The sequence below is a fragment of the Aquila chrysaetos genome, chromosome 5 (assembly GCF_900496995.4).
Source record: "Aquila chrysaetos chrysaetos chromosome 5, bAquChr1.4, whole genome shotgun sequence".
Lineage (NCBI taxonomy): Eukaryota > Metazoa > Chordata > Aves > Accipitriformes > Accipitridae > Aquila > Aquila chrysaetos.
Genome location: NC_044008.1, coordinates 72,523,913 through 72,546,137, shown reverse-complemented (window position 1 = coordinate 72,546,137; position 22,225 = coordinate 72,523,913). Strand labels below are relative to the sequence as shown.

Genomic DNA, 22,225 nt, shown 5'->3' with positions numbered 1-22,225 from the left:
CTTTATCTTTTGTTCCAAAAAATAATAATAAAATAAAAGCAGAAGTTAAGAAGCAGCTAAGAGTATATGTACACTTCTGAGTGCAATACTGCAGTCAGTTATCTACACCTGGATTATCTGCAAATGTTAGCCTGGGTGTTGGAAACAATCTAGCCATGGTAGCACAGGGCAATTCAGCCAAACAAATTAGCCCACGCTGAGCTTGCACTGCAGTAAATGGCTGTATTATTTTTTATTATTTTCATGTTGTTTCATAGATGAATTATTTGCTAGTGCTTAAATCTCAGCTTCTTTCAGTATCGTCTTCGTATAACCTTCTAAAAACACACCTAATTTTTTATTTCAAGAAAACTTAAGGTTGTTCCACTGCTTCTCGCTTAATAGCTGTTCATACGGATCTTTAAGCTGATGGTGTTCTCTGAGAGGCTAAGATGAATTTCTTCCTATGTTCTAGTGTATTTCTGAAAGGACAAAATATTACACTTTTGTTCATGGGTTTGTATTCTTGCAGGGGCAATTGCAATTTTGGGAATTTCTACAAGGTTGTTGTGACATCTAGAAAATTATTTTGAAGCCAATATCCGATGGTAACCTGAGAATTCATTTAATGGCACTTTTTTCTTTCTGATGTCATTGGAAGGAGGAATGTCAGTCAGATGGTTTTAATGAAACATTTGATCTATGGATGAGTGGAGAGGCCAGCATGTCTCTGCAAGTTTCCCTTTGGGATTGCTTGCATTTCTAGACTTCAGAAAGTGCATATTGTGTTCTGCTGTTGCCCTGCATGCATGTCTTCACAAAGATGAAATAGTAATACCACAGTGACATCTTCCAGTTAATCACGTGGCAAACATACTATAATGTAGAAAACTGTTTCACATCATACTGACTTCACAAACGCCTTAGCTGCAAGGGTAAAAGCATCCATTTCGTAAAGATTGATAGTTTTGTGATATAAATATCACCAATAGATAGAAAAGGAAAGAAAATAATCTAAAAATGGAATAGCAAAGAACAGTATTTCAGCCCTGCGTGATTATCTTTAATAGTAAGTGGAAAACCAATACTAGTTTTAACTTCCTGATGTAATGAAATTACTGAATTATCCTTTCATTTCCACAGGTCAAAAAAAAATAAATCAGGAAATTTGATCCTTCCTAGGCATTTGTTCATATGAATGAATCTTAAGTCATTCTGTCTGTCTTTGCAAGAGGGAAGTCATTTTTTGAATAGTTGGGGCCATCAGGGCTTTGTGGCAGAGTAAAGGACTTAGAATAACAGTATAAATAGCAAGCCTCAAATTCAAACCTTCTGGCTATAGAAGAATATATTGTGTCTCTTTCTATGACTTATAGGAAAAATGTAAGGTCTTTTTTAAGAAAACAGCCTTACCAAATTAAGGCAGCGTACAGAAAGCTTGGTTTTCCAGTTTGTGCGAGCTCTGGCACAGAAAATGAAGTGACCTTCAGGGAGTCAGCTGCAGTTAGTGGATTATGAACCCAGTCCTATTGTTAGTGCAGCTCAAGAAGTCTCCTAAATTTTTTTTCAGGCCACCAAGAGGCCGTCGGATCTATAACGCTGTGTAGTGATCCTTTTTCTCGCTACCAAATTTTGTATATAAAAAAGAAGTTGAGGAAGGTGGAAGACTGATATGAGAGCTGGATCTGCTAGATTTGTACCAGTTGGCGTAAACCATGACACGCATTTGCTATATGTGGGATTCTCTGTGTTTGTTAAGGTACTATACCTGGGTAATATAGGAAAAAACTAGCAAAGATGAATCCAAGGCTGAAACTCTGACTTCATTTCCTCTCTCCCACACTTTATAATTCAGGTGCTATAATACAAATCTTCTCTTTGTTCTCGGTAACGCAGGAAGAACTAGGCAATGGGAATCCTCGGAGTTGTAAAAAAGCTCTGACTCTTCACTAAATTAAATTGAATTAAATACACTGTTTGTCCTTTTGGAAGGCTTATTTGGTTGTCAGATCTAAGCTTTTGTATTCTATGTTGATGGTCATTATGTGTTTGTGTGTTAGAAATTATTGGAAGAATAAGAAAATAAAGCAATAATCAGTCATGCTTCCCAGACTCTGTAGTTTTAATATCACCAAGTGCCATGGGAAAATGACATGAAAACACTGTATTGTCATCCAGCAGCCTTGAATGCAGTCTTGCATCTTTCCTTTCCCTAAATGAACTTTGTTTTGCAACACTAAGTCCTATTCTATGTTTAGGCCTCACTTTAAACATCTTAAATATTTTTGAATAGTATTTACTAATTTTGCAATTTAAAGAAACAAGTTGCAATCAAAAGTTTGTTTCGATTTTTTTAAACTTTTTTTTCCCCTTTTTGGCATTAAATATTATTTTTGAGACCACTGCGTTATCTGTTATATTTTATTGTAATACCTGGGGTGCTTTTTCCTTATAAAGTAACTTCATTTATGTGTCTTAGTTGTTTATTTGCTGTGAGTTTTTTGGACATCCAGGTTATATCAGGTAGCTGTTGAGCTATTCAGTATCATGATAACAGAATGGGCATGTGACAGGTTTAATACAGTCAACTAGAGTATACACTTTCAGCATATAAACCCATAACTGCTTGTACATAGGCATGCATCCCACTATGCTAGATTTCTTCCCACATATTGCCCTACTTGTCAGCATTTGTGCTCACAGCAAGACAACCATTTGGCTCCAACAGAAGTAACACTGCAAGCTTCCCACAGAGCCAAACTGATAGCTGGATCTCGGTGACAGTTGTGACCTGTTAAGACAGCAATTTCTCATTACCATCCTTTCAATCAAAAAGTAGAATTTTATGCATTAATTTATTTGTTTTTAACTAATTGTATGCAGCCTGGGTAGAAGAAAAGATTTGAGAAGTACTGTTTAGCCTGGTTGTCTGCGGTGGCAGGGACTGGCATTGGTAATCCAAGATTGGGAAGAAGTATATCAGATCAAGGAATATGCAGCTGAAGAATATGCCTACTCTGCTGTGACACTGTGTAGCTTTAATTTGTCTGTCTGAGGTGCTGTATAGCAGTTCAACCATGGCAGTGAGGAATTCAGAGTGCACTGCCTGCTAAGATAGCTATCTGCTTCTCAGGAGAATTGTGCAGTCCACACCGAGCACAAGGCAAAACAACAACAACAAAAAAGAGAAATAGAGAATTTACGTTTTAAAGTTGGATAGTTAACCATTGCCATTCTTTATATGTATTCATTCTATACAATGAATGTGAGAGAGGAAAGAGTGGGATACTATAAAGATTAACAAGTGGCAGGAAAGTGACAGTGTGGATCCTGCAGTAACAGTTTGCCATGAGCTCTCATTAAACCTATTCCTGAACTACCTAGCTAAAATATTCCTAGACAAGCTCCAAGCCCCAGGCCCTGCTTAAAATACCTCATTCCAGAGTTTTCCCTGTTTTGGGAACACCTAGTAGGTAGTGTGACATCTCCTGCCTCCCTTCCCTCCCCAAAAGTTTTCAAACGGGGAAGAGAGATTTGCATTAAAGCAGATCTGAGAAACAGTGCACTAGAGCACTTAAGTTTGTTAGATAGGAAATTCTTCAACATGCATTTGCCTACGCTTTGAGCTGTAGAATAAAGCACTGAGTATTCACATTAAAGTTTAGCATTATCTGGTTAACAAAACTGATAGTTCATAATGTTTTTAGAATAAAAAAATATTTCATAAAAATGTTTCACTGTCATGTGTCTGTAGAAATAGTAGAAACCAGTAGTGAGATTCATTCATGTTTTAATCTTTTTTTTCCGTCTTTTTCCTTAATTATACCTTTTTGTGTTTCCTGAGGAATAATTTACAGCCACATAGCATATGTCAAAGAATTCTATAAACTTGTCTGAATTCTTTATTTTTATGAAAAGTAGTAAGTTTATCAAACAAGCAGATGATGACCTAGAGGAAGGTCAAGCTATGTCAGCATGCAACAAGTTTGTGTTCTTGCTGTCTGTTCTTTCTGCATGCTATAAAAATTAAAAAATATATTAAACAAAGATCTTTCATTGGGTTGCCATTGCTACAGCAACCATTTCCTCTCTATAAGTTTGAACCAATGACTTGTTGGGAGTTTGTCGTTTGGGTAGTAGAAGGCCATGGGGTAGCAGGAAAGGAAGCAATGATACCTTTTTAACTCTATTTTTAGACTGCGGTGAGGGGGGGGTTGTTTAGCTTTTGTGTGCGTGTGGTTTTGTTCAGTTTTGGTTTTCTTTAATTATTGAGGTCTACAGCAGAATGCTGAAGATTAATTCTCTGACTTTTGTACAAAACCAGCTTTTTCTAATGTGCATGCATTTAGAGTCTTTGAGCTGTATGTTTTCCATTTTAAATGTTTGTCTTTGATAGCAGATTACAGCCCAGAGTACTTGCATAAACTGTAATCTCATGACTATCACAGAGCACTGTGCTGTGGTCTGAAGGACTGGAGGAAGAAAACCAGGTTCTCTATAAAGAGATCTTATCTATTTATACAGTTTGTTCTTATGGTTTTCAGCTTTATTCCCTGGTGCTACTGTACACCACGAACTCTTATACCCAAAGGATACGTTCCAAATGACGCAGCTGGCTCTATCTAATGAGGAAGTGGTTAACTTTGGAGTAGAAAGTGCAGAAAAGCTGTTTGTTCACTTACGTACAAAGCTCTCTGGAGGCAACAGGAGAGTCTTTCCATTGAACTCAACAGGATCTGTTCCAGCTGAAGTGGCCTTTTGGAAACTTCTCTGTAGCAGAAGGTTTGAACACCAAAGGAAATTCTTTGTGATGGAAAGATAGATACTCCCACTTACAAGTATTGAGGAATTGCTTTATCTGTTACTTGTGGTATACAAGCTACTTCAGAAGAGTGCGTAGTCCAGCACAGAACCAGGAACTACTCATTCTTCTGCTGTCACTGGTGATCATTACTGCTATTGCTGGTATGCAGCAGAAGTAGGGCAGGAATATCTGTCCTAGAAGAGTTTTCTAGTTTTCTGGTATGTTGTCAATGCTTCATTTGTAGCATTGGATTCTCTTACATGCTGCATATCTTCACTGATAAATTGCCAGCTATGATTTACAGCTCCTGCATAACAAGACTGTAGGTATCTCTGCAGAACACAGAGGTATTTATTTGCTGTATAAGCTCGAGAAATTATATCCCATTTAACCCAAGCATTATCACTTTAACTCTGTTAGTATGGGTAACTTCCTTAGAGGAAGGTAATTACCATACTGTGTGTATGCTTATAATGATGTGTTTTGACCATGTGAAGTTTTGAGGGATTATGTTTGGACCCTTATAAATGTTTGAGTTTTTAATGAAATTGTTGGCTTGCAGTCCTTCAGTTTACTGAATTCATCAGAATAGTTATGTTGTATTATTTATAATACATTATGGCAGACAGTATGCATTACTTTGATATCAGCTTTAAAATTTTCACTGGCATTTTGCAGATATAATTAAAAGTGCATGTGAAAGAACATTGCATTTGAGATTTCAGTGGCAGGATTCTTAAAATTCATGCACTATAAAGATAGAACATATTGTAAATGGTTTTATTTCTCTAATCTTCGTGAGTACGATGAAACTGTGTAATTCTTCTGTATTGGCTAATATCTGTAGTTTTGTTGTAGTTTTCTGTACCTCTCTCTGTACTGTTTCCAAGTTCTGTTCCAGAGGAGATGCTGGTTGTGTTTGTAATGTTCTAGACTTGCCTTACAGGATTTGTTTGGGATCTGACACTGGTCAGTAAAAACAGATAAGCACTGGTAGAATGCTTAGTGCTCTGACACCATCTGTCAAAAACATCTGGAGACCAAACAGCTTCACATTTCTGGATTATGATAAAATTTAATTAAGCCTATAGAGTACCTTGGCGGTAATTCTTTGCCTTCATCCTCCTTTTATTCTATATGTGGTATTGAAAGAATGTCTAATCTGGAAGTTTTGGAGTCTGTCAGTCAGGAATGTGGTCCTTCCTGGAAATTTTACTTAAACTTATGTGAGAGCTTCCATTCTCTCTTGTGCTGGAAAGCAGCAATTCTACTCATCTGTATATTGTAAAAGTACTTGCACCTTCAAGGTGGAAAAGTTTTAAATGAAAGGTTCTGTATTCTGTAATTAGTCTTTAGATGGCAGGCACATATTGTCTGGAGCATCCTCGCTTCTCCAGCATGTGCACTTTACATGTCACAGTTGCATTGTGTTCTGCACCAAACTTCAGGTTTCTTGCCCAAGGGTTTATCTGGCTGCAGTTTTGATTTTTCCATAAGTTAATAGCAAGCAAACAGATTTCTACCCTAACTGTACTTACTGCATTTATTAAAGACTTCATGCATGTAAAAAAGGTATCAGTGCAAAAGTTGTAAGTTGCTACAGTTGTGACTTATTTTAACATGGGGGGGGGGGATGTCACTTGCAGATTTATAGAGTAGGTACTTAATTTGCATATGTTTGTTTTAATGAACTAAAATGGAAAAATTGTATCTCCTTTTGGTATTAGTTTTGAGATTTCAGTGTATCTTAAAGATCTGGGACTGGGGAGGAAAGTATGTCTTCATTTCCTTCTTATATAATTCAAGTCTTGCTCTCATGTACTTCCTTTCATTACGTGACTTTAGATAACCTTAATATCTTCATCACCCTAATCTCTAGGTTAGATGCAGAGATGCAGGAGTGACCTCAACTATTTGCAGACACAGAATTGTATCTAACATTATTTTTATCTTCAGGATGCAGGCATAAAACAAGTACAGTTTAAAAATCAAATTGAAGTCAGTTTTATTTTAGAGGATCAAAAAGTAAGATGAAGTATTTGTGATAATGAAATGAAATAATCTGGACTGTGACCATATTTTTGTTTCACTGGGAATAGCAAACAAGATTTCACTTTCTTTTGAATAAGATATCAGAAAGCAGGTTGGATTAGTCTTGTTCAGCTTGTAAATAGTAAGTACTAAATTCTGATACTCAGGTTTTTTTCATTTTAGATTGTGTATCCTAAGAAAGTTGGGGTTTTTTTTTCATATTTATAAGCAGAATTCTATTGCCTAAAATGCATCATAAGGGACTTGCTTGCAAAAAAATGTAACAGCAGAATTATTCCCCTCTGTGATTCTGACAAAGTTTATGGAATCCTTTGTAGTCTTTTTGGTGCTTCTAAACTCAAAGTTTACAGGCAATTTTTTTTTTTTTTTTTCTGAAAGCATCAAATTCTCTGTACTTGAAAGTTATGTTTTGGTATGAGAGAGATTTTTATAAGTCGCAAAAATGAGTAATTACTGAAGAAGAGTAATTACAGAAAAGAAGCCTGAGGGGAAAGAAGTTCTACTTAAACATTAAGCAAATACCATTAGCCATGTGAAAAGAGAAAAATAATTTCTAAAAGCATGAATAGATGCACACGTGTTTGGTCCATTTATAGTTAAAGATAAACCTAACTCCCAAGTCCATTTCTGCACTCTGTTGAATTTTGAAAGGGTCAAAGGTTGTATGCAACTCTGAATACTCCCAGCTGAAACTGAGCTGAATCAAAATAAAGAATTTTTTAAAAATCCTGCACTTCAGAGAAGTTAACCTTTATGTTCAAACTCAGCTTTGTGGCTCAAGCCCTTTGATGCATTGCATTGTCTGGCTGTCCACAGCGCTTCCTTTCTCTAACCAACAAAAATGTGTTTAATATGCATGGCACACAAGTTTAGTTTCTCCTCTTTTTTTCCCCAAATGTTGTTTATTTTAATGAAAAAACACATAAGAGTTTTTACTGTCTGGTTTAATAAAGCAAGCTTCTCAATCACCATCACTAATCCATAGAGAATGTTACTTTTCACTGTGATCGAAACAGATTCATGTGTCGCCCTGTGTGTACGGCTAGTGCATGCTGCTGAAAAGAGATCAGTGACAGTGATCAAGAAGGAAGCCTACATTTTTCCATTCTGACTTTTCTTGGAAAATCTGAAATGGAAATAGTATTTTCCTGGAATATCAGGAAAAGAGTTTGGGTTATTAAAAAAACTTTAGTAACCTCTACAAAAATTATGTTGAAGTCTTACTTCATTTTACTACATTCTAAGTTAAAATTTTAAGAGATATACTAAACAGCTCCTTGAGCTTCAGCCTTCAAATTAACTACGATCTTGTGAATGAACTGTGGTTAACAAATAAAATATGCTTTTGTATTGACTTAGAAAAAACATCAGTAGTATTTGATAGCTATCAAACCAGTTTTGCACTGTAGGGCAGAGTGAATTGTGCCTGAAAAGCAATAAGCTGTAATTAAGGCATGGCATATTTGTGGCTCAGTCAGAGGCAGATACTCATAAATAGGGAACAGTAGATGTGAAGAGTGTTTCTGTATGCATTACTGGCAGACTGGTTATAAGTGGTCAAGCGACATAGTAAGTCCCTTGTAACTGTGCTTTCTGGTTTTGTGAACAGAGGACGTTTTAGCTTCCTGAAAATTTATATGCATCCTTTGTAGGAAATATATGTATCTTCATAAATGTAAATAATATAATATTATCAGTATTGATGTAAAAAATACATAGTGTAAATAGTTGAAAAATTTAACCAGCTGACTCATGTAAAATATTATTAATAAAAACTTATTCTTAAAAATTGTATGAGTTTGTACACTCAGGATAAACAGCTGGCTTTTTTCAATAGCACAGCTGGTGTACAAACATAAAATTACTACCATTTGAACAGGACAAGCTATATTTGGCAAAACATTTGCATGAAAGCTGAAAATTTTGCAACTTAATTTTCATTTATTTTAATTGTCATTGTACACCAAGCTGGACCTGCTCCTATTGATTTCAGTATCGCTCATTTAGGTTGTAAGCCATTATGTGCCAGGATACTGTAAATTTAGAGTAGGCCGTGTTTCTTTAGCTGAAAATACTAGAGGAGGATACTGTCTGTCTGAACATCGAATGCATTGTTGCTGAACTGTCATTCACAGGAATTTAAACAGATAAAGTATCTTAAGCATGTAGTTTATTCCTTGAAAACGCAAAGCAAACATGAAAGCAGTAAGAATTGCACTTCACAGCATGTAAAAGTCAACTGTTCCTGCTGCAACCGTTTGTAGGGCTACAAAAGCATGTTCCCATGAATTTGGGCAATACTAAAGAAGACTGCTGATTCAAGGCAGCAGATGTGTAGCGCATTGTGAATCACAGATGCGTGCAGGAATTAATTGAAAGAAAAATTCCAAGCTCAACTCAAAACTTTAACGAGTCAGATTCTTTATATATTACCAGGGTAAGTAACATTTATACCACTAATTGACTTGTATGATTTTCTAGGGCCTCAAATCATACAACAGTGCATCATATTTACATTCAAATTCTAAAGCCTTCTATAGACCTTGTTCATCTGGTTGGTTTTTTAAATGAAATTACTTTAAACCATTCATTGTATGCTAGTTCAGAAAGTACTGTTGCATTCCTGACAGCTCATTCTGTGTTTTCCTGTCTTAGCTTTAATTTAGTCTAAGGATTACTAGACAGGCAAATTACTACACAGGCAAGGTCTGTTCCCTCATTTGTATTGTGATGAAGCAATGGACATCCTGTAACAGTGACAGCATTTTGGCAGAATTTTAATCTTTACTATTCTATTGGTGTAGAAAGTTTTACACAGATTACTGTCCTGAGCAGTGATGGCATTAATCACATAAAATCATCTGTAGACAAAATAACCCTTTGAAATATTTAACATTAATTCTCTTGCATCTGTTATTTCTCCCACTGATTGTTAGTGAATACCATCTTGATTTCTCATATGGCTTCTCTTTCTTCTGTGCACATTTTTTCTCATTGCTGGTCTTTTCTGTGTTGCCTTACTCAATTCAGATGCTTCCTACAACTGATTTTCAAGACAAACTACACCTCTAATATGTTTAAACCTAAAGACAAAATGACACTTGGAACTATGGCACTCACTTATCTGTAGCACCGCACTAATAATCTGTAATTGGATAAGGTCACTCGTGTACATTTTTAGCATTATTCCTTCTTGTAACAAGTCAATCCTTCTGTTGTTTCAGAAGGTTGATTGACCTTTTCTATAGGTAAAAAGAGATTTGCTTTTTAAGACAATAATTTAGACAGCTACCATTGCTTCTGGAGCTACTTGCTCATAGTTGTGCCTCAGGGACAGACAGTTTAAAATAACAGTTCATAAAAACTTCTTTGTGCTTAGGATGTTTCTCCATGGCAAGCGGAATGCAGTGCAAAGGTGCCTAGTTTGTTCTAAACTTCTTAGCTTACAAACTGTAAGTCAAATAATGTATTCATGTAGGCTCCACACTGCTATTCAGCCATGCTCAAGGAGGCTTAATATCGATTAGGTGGTAGTCTGGGTATCTCTGTAAGGCACTACACCGGGCTATTAGAACACACACTTTCTGCATTCTCTGTTTACTCTTCATGCTTTCCTTGCAGATTTTCCCAGCAGTCGAAAACAGCAGTACTCTTTTCACATGACCCTAGCCCACAATGTGGTTATTTTACCAGGAAAATAACTATTTTGGAAATATAAACTGCTACCTTCACACTGGTAATTTATGCTGCATAAGAGAGACTTCCAAGTTCAAATTTACAATTAGTTTATTTTCTCCCTGCACATGGCTATCTAGGCAAAGAGAATGATTATTTCAGTGGCAAAAGGTTTTCTAACTCTGCAACGATTACAAGTCTGACTAATTTCCCTCCATAGCAATGTCCTGCCTTAAAACCTTGAGGTGGTGGTTAAGGAGATATTCACTTCTATTGCTTGCAAAGTAGTAGCTCTGAAAGCCTGAAGTCCAACTGAAACAAAACCAAAACAGCCAAAAACCTAATTCAGAAAGCAGGCCAAGTAGAAGCCCAGTACATGAAATCCACCAGTACATGAAACTGATATCAAATACCAGCACATTGTGCATTCCTCTGTGCTAGTTAAAACCAATCTAGGAATGTTAATAACAAGGAAAAGAAATCACCTTGTCAGAACCTGGAGCTTGTGTCATGCAAAAGATTTTCTAAATTATTCTTAATAGCTATGAATCATCATCTACACAAGTATGGTGATCAGAAGGCACAATCTTGGTGCTCTATCAGCCAGTGTTGTAATTGCCCACATGTGAGGACCCTGCTTTAACCTCCAGATGAGCACGAGGATGCATTAGGCTTCACCCATTTCAGAAGGCAGACGGAATGACGTCTAATAACAATAATAGCATGAGGGATTTATAGTCATTGAGTGAGATAAGAGAAACCACTTCTGTTTTAAGTAATTACTGTTTAGACTTTTTAAAAAAATTACAAAAGTGTCTTGTGGTAAAAACACTGAGCTAGAAATCACTAGATTGAGGCTGAATTCCCTGTTCTATCACAGACATCTTTTTTTAAGGTTGAGATACTAATTTCTGTTTCAATTAATCAGATATAAGGCTAATGTTTTCTTTGCTTGTCTTCAATACCTAATTGTAAACTTTTCATATTTATGGCAATGCGGGGCTTAGGTCTTGATCGAGACCTGAAAACAATGCTTTCTAACATAAAAACAAAACACACAATAGGAAACTTCAGTGTAACCTCCTAAACAATGATATTTACTCAAGCAAGTACATTTTCAAACAAGTAATTCCAGACATAAAGTATCTCTGTAAAATTGCTGTTAAGAGATTGCTTGGAGTGACAGGCTATGCATGTTTGGACAAGTAACTTACCTGAAGATCACCATGCTTGTCTCATGGTGGTACTTCGAGGAGTAATCAGAACCTGTTTTAAATAATTCTAAACATGGACATTATTATACAAGTGCTGAATAATATTCCTATTAATCATTTTAGTAAAAAAAATTGCCTGAAATGAAGTGTTGGAACACATTCACCAAGGAGCACATAAAGAGTCTTCCAAAGACTACAACTTGAAAATAGATCAGAAACATATCAGTCAGTTTTAAGATTGTTTTCTGTTAATGAGACAGCATTCTATAAATTGGAATTCCTTTATCAAATTGCTACTATTCTGCTATAATCAATGTCCTTGGATTCAGTGTAGCTAGACAGATACAACTGATGATGAGGTTGATTCATTGTATTTTCTTGCTAGAAGTAAATCTTTATGAAATTGAGGTCAATGACAGAACACCTATTGCCTTCAATGGAGGCAGGATTTTGCCCTTTATATCTGCCTCTGCAAAGGAGCATATTTGTGCATAAGTACAGATCTGTTTCAGTTTAGTTGTTGCTGGTTTTCTTTTTTCCTGTTTTACCTTTGCAGTTTTCTGAGGACAAGACTAGAAACCACTGGCATGTTTTAGCATGAATCACTGTGTGAAAAATACTTTCCATTGTCAAAATGCAGTGTGCTGAACAATCATTACCTCTAATAGGTATAAAAGACATTAGGCATCTTCTGGACTCCAGCTTCTAACTGCAGGGAGGGATCTCACTACTGACTTAGAACAATAAATTACATAAATTGAAATGGCAGCACCATCCCTGATGGTTTAGTCTAGTTATAGAAAAGTAAATGTAGATGAAAGGGTTCAACAATTCTTTTGAATATGAGAATTGCCATATAAGATGAAGCCAATGATAAATCTGTTGCATCTTCTGTGAGCATTCAGATAAGAACTTCAAGGAATGGTATAAAAATTTCAGATTATGGATAGCTTTGGCATAATTTCTCCTTTGAGAGAATGTTACTTTTTACCTTTCACATGAAGTTTGAGAGGTTGTGCTCTAAGACTAGTATTAGATCAAAAACTGAGCAATAGTCAGTCAAGCTGAAAAAAATTCAGACCTGTTTGTACAAGAAGAAGAATCTTCTGCTGAAGACAATGGGAGTTCTACAAATGAAAGATGTGTAAGGGTGGACCACTTTTTTTTTTTTTTTTTTTTTTTAACTTCCGCTCCCCCCCCCCCCCCCCCTGCTTTTCCTTATATCTCAAAAACACCTAAAAAGTGATTCTGGTCTCACTTATAACTTTAAACAAAATCAGATTGACCGTCATTATGCTGTTGCTAACATAAACCTTGCTTCTTGTATGACTAAACTCCCAATAGGCAAACACCATCTGCCTGTTGAAGGAAAAGAGAAGTCACCACTGAGACAATGTCTAACTCATTAGGAGTTGAGAAACATCAAGTTCACTACAAAAGCTACGTAGCAATATCCTTAGAAATCTCTAACTCCACATTCAGTGCATTTGTTTATCGAAGCTTTTCCTTTGATATTGAAGAAATTTTCCCCAATTAAACTGAAGAGTTTTCAAAGAAAGAGCTTTTCTCCAGAACCAAATTCAGATCAGGTGCCACTGCATGAAATTTTACTGACTGTCTTCCTTGAAACAGTATATGGTCTTGTTTTACAGCTAAGAACACGGAAATTCAGATTGTGATAGAGCAACATAAATAATAGTAGCTCATCAGTTTACCCTTGCAGGAATAATTAATATTGTTTACTGTTGTAAAATGTTTAAGTGATACTTCTCCACAATATTGATAGGAACTTAGAAAAAGCTGTGACTTTTTTTCCAGGCATTTACATTTCAGCAAGTTCTAAATGACACATCTTTGCTTTGGATTTTATTCATGTAAATTTTATTCATGTAAATGTTATGGATGCCCCATCCCTGGAAGTGTTCAAGGCCGGGTTGGATGGGGCTTTGAGCAACCTGGTCTAGTGGAAGGTGTCCCTGCCCATGGCAGGAGCATTGGAACTAAATGATCTTTAAGGTGCCTTCCAACACAAACCATTCTATGATTCTAAATATAAGCATACACTTTTAAAAAAGTTATTTTATCTGAAATAAGAGTTGTGTACTCTCTGGTTTAGTAAAGTGCTGTAATTCTGGAAGTTAACTCTTTTTTCATCCTGCTCTAGAATGGTACTAAAATTTTATAAACTAGATAAAAACAAATGAATGGTGCACAAAGGAGCTAAGTTAGCTTCTTTAAAGTACATGTGAAAGTATGTTTCTTTTGCAGAATACAGCTGCTTGCTAGCAGGACTGCACAGTCATTTCGATAGTTATGAAAGGTGGATATTTCCAGTTGACTGGTGTCAGATCCATAGGTATGGAAAGTCATCATCTGCTACATCATAGCAGTAGGATTCCTACAGAAGAGCTGTCCAGCACCAATTGTGGTGCCTTCTGTTTTCTTCAGCGTATCCCAAGTGAGAAGCACCACACTGAGCTGCCTTGGATACCTTCTGTGAGATCTTAGGTATAATTGGAGTGTGGGTGATTTTGAGTCTCATTGGAGACGTAGAACCTTTCTTGAAGCACTAACTGTGCAACATCTGTAAAGCAATTTCTGTTTGACAACACTGATCATCATCTGAAGAGTGCAACGGGTATGCAGCTTAGCCTCTCTTAACCGTGTACTCAGATTGATTTACAGTCTTTGTGATTTGATATTTTGTTAGCGTTTTATGGTAGTACGGGTCCATGAAAGAACAAGTCTCTGTTATAAAAACATGTGGTGTTGATATAGGTAGATATCTCTGATTCATGATGCTGGAGCAAATGAATGCTTTAGTACAACCCCATTGTTAGTTGTCAGTGTGAACATACATTCATTTTGATGTTTCTGAGCCAATATTTCCAGCAGAAACTGGGATGTCTGTATTTGACCATTAAAACTGAGAGCAAAATTGCAAAGGAGTACATGAAAGTAGGAAATCAAAGCATGCAGTGATATGTGCAATTATGAAACACTTTTCAGAGATGTCAATGGCAACTAAAAGCCATAACTTTATGGGATAACAAAAATCTCAATAGAGATCTCAATAGAAATATTGGCTTTATGGCAAATTGTAATTCCTCTCCCCTCTGCTCGCCTAACCTTTTCATGTTCCACAGGCTATAAATTACTGAGCTCTTTCTTTCCATTAGAAGATAAGCACCTTATCACCTTTCCTCTTTTCTAACATCCTTATCACTCCACAGGCAGTAAGCATCTTTACTCTCAGGTGGTCTAATTGATACATATCTAATTAAAAGCAAAGCATTTTTTCGCAACTTGCATTCAGCTTTGAAGTATGTTGCTTTGATTTCAGACCTGAAGAATAGATTCATGTGCCTGAAAGTTCTCCTTTTTCCAACTGTACTAGCTGATCAAATAAAATATACTACCTCTGTCCACAAACTTTACCTTGCTTGTGTACCATTGCATTCATTTATTGTTAGTGAAAAAGAGAAGACAATTGTTCATTGAACTAGTTAAAAGGTATGTGTAAGCACTGCAGCCCTTCAGAGCCTTGAAGATTAGGACAAAATGTTCAAATATGGTGAGACAGAGAAAAACAGGATTCAGTAGAGACTAAGGTAGATGATTAGCAAGAAAAATAATTTTAGGACTTATCTCTTAAACAGGGACATTTTGTGTGAAAGAGGTACCAGAGATGAGAGAGCTGAATACATAGTCTGGAGATAGTGCCAGCATCAAATTGTTTAAATAGCATTATTCTACTCATCATTTTAGTGAATGTCTTAGGAATATTTCTAGGTAGTGAGAGAGCAGATTCTCCAAAGTTATATAGGATATAGAGAGGAAAAAATGATCTTTCTAATATAAAAAAAAAAAAAAAAGCCATCAATCCTCTCTTAGTTATGAGTAGACAGGTGTCGTCGTTTAACCCCAGCCAGCAACTAAGCACCACGCAGCCGCTCAGTCACTCCCCCCACCCAGTGGGATGGGGGAGAAAATCGGGAAAAAGAGGCAAAACCCACGGGTTGAGATAAGAACAGTTTAATAGAACAGAAAAGAAGAAACTAATAATGATAACACTAATAAAATGACAACAGCAATAATGAAAGGATTGGAATGTACAAATGATGCGCAGTGCAATTGCTCACCACCCGCCCACCAGCACCCCACTAGTCCCCCGAGCCGCGATTCGCTGCCCCACTCCCCCCAGTTCCTATACTAGATGGGACGTCACACGGTATGGAATACCCTGTTGGGCAGTTTGGGTCAGGTGCCCTGGCTGTGTCCTGTGCCAACTTCTTGTGCCCCTCCAGCTTTCTCGCTGGCTGGGCATGAGAAGCTGAAAAATCCTTGACATTAGTCTAAACACTACTTAGCAACAACTGAAAACATCAGTGTTATCAACATTCTTCACATACTGAACTCAAAACAGCACAGTACCAGCTACTAGGAAGACAGTTAACTCTATCCCAGCTGAAACCAGGACAAAAGGAGAGGAAGAAACATGTACATAACGCTGAAATTTCCAGGCAGTTCTAATTTGCATAGCTGGCACTTATGTAGAGATTTAATATTTTTCAAAAGTTACAAGGGTCACACAATTAATTGACCTGACCCACATGATATTTGCTGATTTTATGATAACTATATAACTGTTTGGTTTTGTTGGTTTTTTTTCCCCAGTCCTCTTTTTTACTAGTTCCAAAAAGTTTTAAGAGTGGGTTATGTTCTTCACTGTGAGGAGATGTTTGAAGAAAAGTAATGGGAAAAAAAAAATCCACTGAAATTACCTAATTAGAGGAAAAGAAAATAGATCCAAGGTACATCATCCTTCCCCTGGAGCACCCTTTTGCCCCTAAAGAACCTTTTTATAAACTTGAGGCATTTTTAGTACTTTCAAATTATCTGCTGAAAGGCGCTTTTTTGATGCAAATCATTTGATTCGCTGTTGTAGTGTGTGGCTGGCAAGGAAGGAGGAGGTGTCCATTCAGTGCTAGGAGAAGGGAAATCCCTGTCCTCTAAGCAAATGATCCTGCAAGATGCAAGTTCTAAATTTCTCACCTTCTTGTGGCCTGCCTGCTGCAGGGGAATGAAATGGGGTGATGTGGAATATAAAAACTTCTGTAGGGAGCCCTCCATGATCCTATTCCTTATCATTTTGTTTAGTAAGACTCTCTTGTTGGTATTTGTTAATAAGGTTTGTGATGGTTTGGGGGTTTTTTTCCCCAGCTAATTGCTCTTTTGATTTGGGCTTTTGGGGCTTTTTAAAGTATGTGATAAGATTGCTGGTTATAATATGTAATAACCACAAGAATCTCGTAGAGTTTTCTGAGGTCAGACTGTCACTGTGCTTTTGTTTGCTTATGCTGAGCTAGTACTTGGCAGCTTGTGTAGTAGTAGCTCAGCCATTCTCTAAATTAACAGGTTGTTCTTTGTATTTGAAGTGATTGATGTGATTGAAGTGATTAGCATGTATATGCCTAAATATACTCTGGGGGAGAGAGGGATCCAAATGGAGAAAACTGGATAGGTCCAAAGACAGTTTGTTATAAGAACCGTAGTACGTTTAAGAATGTGGAAAGGACTTAAATGAGAATAAAATCTCAGACCAGAAAATGTATGGAAAAGTACAATTTTACTCTAAAATCTTTGCTAATGAAGGTTCACGGATATACTTTTTGTTATATTTCTCTGGAGGCAAAAGCCCTGATGTAGATGCAGACATACAGAGGAAAAAAAATCAATTGCCAGTACAACAATTTATTTTTCTGTGATAGCAGTGTTGGGTCAACCCTCCTGGGTTTTGACTTCCTAAGTAACTCAGGAGCCTATAGAAAAAGGATAATTTAAGTGCTTAAATCCACTTTAATAATATTACCAAATCACTCATCTCAAACTTCTTTTCTGAAGGACTTAGAGTCTACATAGCTTTTTTTCGTAAGAGCTGGTACTCCTATTTCTGCAAATCAGCAGTTGCTATCCTGAATCTTTTTGCAGGGCTTTGTTATTTGGCACATGTTGGCATGACAGGGGAATCCTGTCTCCCACAGAACTTTTAGAGTTCACCTGCCGGTTATAATCCCCTTGCATGCCAGCACACGGAAGCAGTAGATTAATTGTTTATTTATTATTAACTTACATATTTACAAATATAGTAAAAAAAGTAAAGGACTGACCTGATTCTTCACAAATGTATACACACGGGTTTTGTTATTTTTTTTTCCACAAGTGACACCCTGGACTTAATAAGATAGCAGGAGGACCCTGACTCATAGATCTAAATGAAACTGCAAAATACTGTTCTTGCCCTTGAACTACCTTTTATTTGCACATACTGCTGTATCATTGTATGACATTGGCTTTTGCATACACGTGTATTACATAAAGCTAATACATTGTTCTTGATTTTGCTTTGCAGTACAGAATTGGACAGCTGTACATGATAAGCAAGCATAGCCATGAGCAAAGTGACCGAGGTGAAGGTGTGGAAGTGGTGCAGAATGAACCCTATGAAGATCCAAACCATGGCAATGGTCAGCTAACAGAAAAACGCGTCTATCTCAACAGGCAAGTGCAATAAAACGGTTTCTCTCAGAATGGGCTGCACTAAAATTTTGCAGGAATATCGCTTCTAGGCAATAGCCTTTCTGTTTCAAGTAGAATATGTTCCCATGAATACATGTTGCTTCCTTGTAGCTGCAGGAAGAAGGAGGGTGGGATAGATCAGTGGCTTGAAATAGAGAGATTAGTTGTCATTTCTTCTATAATATCTTTTCCAAGAGAAAGAATTATAACTTTAAGTTAAGGATGTACTGAAAATCAGAACTTTTTTCTTTTATGCTTAACTGTTTGTCATTTTGTTTTCCAAAATTGGGGGAGGGAAGCCAAAAACTAAAAACCAGAAACAACAGACACCCCACTCCCAAAAAAACCCCAAAACTCACAGATCAGAGGTGGTTATATATATATATATATATATATATATATATATATATATATTTGTGTCCTATGAAATATATTGCTCAATCTGTTCCCATTTTTACTACTGCTGATCTAATTGAGTATTACTGCTTTTCTGAAGCTCTTCTGTTCCCCTGGGCCTGCTTCGTTTTATTAAACTTATGCTCTGCAGCATTTCGTAGTGGGAATAGAAACACTATAGCTATTACTTCTACATTGCAAGTTACTCCGCTGCAAACCTGACATATCTAGCCTTAACTCAGGCTAAATTGAATCACCAGTAATGTTGCGCGTGCCCACACACACACGAGTCCACTAATATATATGTTGCCAACATTTAATATTATTATGATTGTAACTGTTCTCTTGCAGGCTAGATACAGGACTTGGGAAAAATCAATACATGTGTTCCTGTTGTAGAGCTCCCAGAAGTTGTGGGGTTTTTAATGTTTCTGGATATTTCTTTCCTTCGTGTTAAAAAGAGATAAGGTTTTAAGCACTGAAGAGCATATTCAGAATTACCACTTTAGGGTAATTCAGAATAATCACAAGGACTGTGTCCTAGAAGGCACGTACAATACATACTTAGGAAGCATGTAGTTTCTGGTAGTGCAGGCAATGAAATAAAGGATCTCTTACCCAAAGACAGGTACAAACATTGACCAAGAAGATCTGTGTGCCTACAACTTGGGAAGTTTACGTAAAACTGGTGGATGTTTGAAGTCAGGCTCATTGAGTTTAATGATAATTATGAATACTCCTTGATAATCATCATCGGATTTGCTATTTGAATCTGGTTTTGGTGTCACAATACCACCAGATATTTCAGTACTATTAAAGCTTTGTGGAAAGGATCAGCAGGTTTTCAGGCAACTATGGATGTTGCTGGGAGGCCAGGATCTCTCTGGAAGTCTTCGTTCAAGGAGACATGCTGCCATACAAGATGATCTGAAAACTTCTCCTCTGCCTGCCTTCCCTGATGAACAGGACTCCTTACACCAGCACAGTTCTCTCCCCCATCTTTTCTTCTTCTGGGGTCCACCACCCTAATAAACTTGCTAGCTTTGCTTCACTTTATTTTGCTCTGGACTGATCTCTCCTGAAGAAATTTGAGTTTATATATTTCAGTGATGGTTTCTTGGAAAGATTTGTGCATTATTTTCATTTACCTTTTCTTGCCTGCTAATACTTTAATTCTTGCAGAGGGTCTTCTTGCTTAGCAACGGTTTCAGCTGGACTGCCTTTAAGAAACACTTCCTCCCTGTGTGCTGAAAGACTGAACTTCATCCGGGGAAGGAAGAAATTAAAAAAAAAAAAAAAAAAAAAAAAAGTGATCCACAGATACCTGTGCTGCTAAAATAGAAATGCTGTAGTTTCTTTCCCTGAGCGGACCCTTGGAACAATTAATGTGTGTCTATGACTGTGACTTGCTGGCAACTCTGAGTATCAAGTGTGTTTTGCTCATAAAATTATTTGCTTTGGAGATGTGTTGTACCAACGAAGATAGGTAGACAGGCAAATACACTAAAAACAACAATAACAACCAAAAAAAAGTGCAAAATGAGCAGCTGTATGTTAACAAAGACATTACTAGTAAAATTTTCTAGTGTCAGTGTAAGCTTTAGTTACATTCAGAATTGTTTACTGCCCCTTCTCTCCTGCTGGAGCATTGTTTTCAGAAGCTGAAATCTCATCCTCTGGTATTTATCATTTAATAGGCATCAGAGTAAAGTTTAGCAGGGGTAAGGGAGGGAGCAGAGAGATAGTCATAACAAGACACTGACAGAGGCTGACAAAAGATCTGATACAGTGAAGTTTCTTATGCAGTATGTAAAATGTGGCTTAAAAGACTGTACACAAAAAGGTTTATGTAAAGAAAAGAATCTGGGTTTGAGCAATGTCATCAAAGAGCAAAAGTCAACGCACTTGACTTTGAATCTTTAGATAATGTACTAACATCTGCATTTTGCCTCTGGACAAATACAATGTTTATGTGTAGCTAGATCATGGTTAAATAAGCCTTAGTGATCCAAACTCTGTATTTTCCTCAGAAATTTGCTAATATGGAAAGGTAATTTACTTTCTGCACACAGTTATCTGAACATAACTGTTTCAAACATTTACACTTGGGAAACTGATGTTTGAAAGCATCTACTTTAGTTCAGTAAAGATTCAGTCTTAGGCTGGGTGATCTGCTCGACACATTGCCAGACTAACACAATTTTAACTGAGTCTCTGAAGTAGAGTGATATTTGTGGTCTCCAAAAGTCTGCCTGCCTTTGAGTGACTAGTACTGCATCTTTGTTACTGGCAGCTTCAGTGATTATAATTGATGTCATTAAGAAAGGGTTGAAAGATGAATTTTCACGAACTTGCCTTCTTTTTAAAAATGTATGTTGGCTGAAAGATGAATTTTCACGAACTTGCCGCCTTTTTAAAAATGTATGTTTGTTCATCACTTCTTTGGTACCCTGGGTGACCAGAGCTCTGGAAATGAGGCACGCAAAATCCATGGTAAAGAAAATGCTCCTCCTCTTCCATAGTATTATTTAATTACCCTTTAATGATCTTTCCATGTGCTGTATGCACATCTTCCATCTCTTATTCTACTGCTGTTGTACCACCGCATTGATAAGTTCTCTTGGCAGATTGAGGTCTGAGCTATGACATCGGTTCCATTAATTCTCTTCACTTTTGTGATTTACTTTTCCCATCAGCAAAATGGGACTAATACCACCTACCAGCCTCACAGAAGTGTTTTGAGTGATTTGTTAATTTTAATATAAAAGCTTCCTACTCAAGAGTTGGTGTTGGTAGTGTGGGAAAAACTGCGCACTAGGTGACTTGAACGTAAGGGTTTGTGTGCCAGCAGAGAACACGGAGGAAGAAGAAACAGTCTCTAAGAAGAAATAATGGAATCAGGATCGAGGTGGACTGAAATCACATATTTACTCATGACCTCTTGTTAGAGAGTGCCTCCCTGTGGTTAAGGATACTGTGCAACAGTTACACCTTGTATGGTCTAACCTGCCGAGTTCATCCAAGACCAAAGGTTTGAGGCCATAAATTCTTGAAATCTGCAACCTCAATTTAAATCTGATCAGAGGTTATTGCACTGGCACCATATTGCTCACTTTGAGAGGGGAACAAACAGACTTGGTTTCATATATGCTTGTGGAGAAAGCTGAGACAGAATGCACAGTCATGAGCTGAGATGTGAAGTATAGGTATTGCTGTATCCTTTGAAACACATGTCAAATTATGAGCACATTTGGAAGTATCTTCTTTTCTACAATACTCACAAGTCAGAACATACTCTAATTTTATATTTTCTTTTTATTTTCAGCAAACTGCCTAGCTGGGCTAGAGCAGTTGTTCCCAAAATATTTTATGTTACAGAGAAGGCTTGGAATTATTATCCTTATACAATCACAGGTAAGGAATAAAGCAGAAATTATTATTGATGTGTACTTTTTGGATAGGTTAGCTTATCTTCAGAAGCTCCAAGTTAAATATTGAGCCACAGATACCAAGTTTCTTTAACAAC

At 36.9% G+C, this 22,225-nt stretch overlaps 1 protein-coding gene across 5 annotated transcripts in view; it reads left to right on the top strand.

Moving 5' to 3' along the window:
- The window catches only part of PITPNC1 (phosphatidylinositol transfer protein cytoplasmic 1), a 92,893-nt gene that overhangs the window by 24,288 nt on the left and 46,380 nt on the right, over positions 1–22,225 (top strand). For all 5 annotated transcript variants that reach the window (XM_030014457.2, XM_041123297.1, XM_030014458.2 and 2 more), the window contains 2 exons: positions 18,137–18,285; positions 22,025–22,113. In XM_030014457.2, the coding sequence (XP_029870317.1) occupies positions 18,137–18,285; positions 22,025–22,113 (238 nt within the window). The remainder of the gene's footprint in view (positions 1–18,136; positions 18,286–22,024; positions 22,114–22,225) is intronic.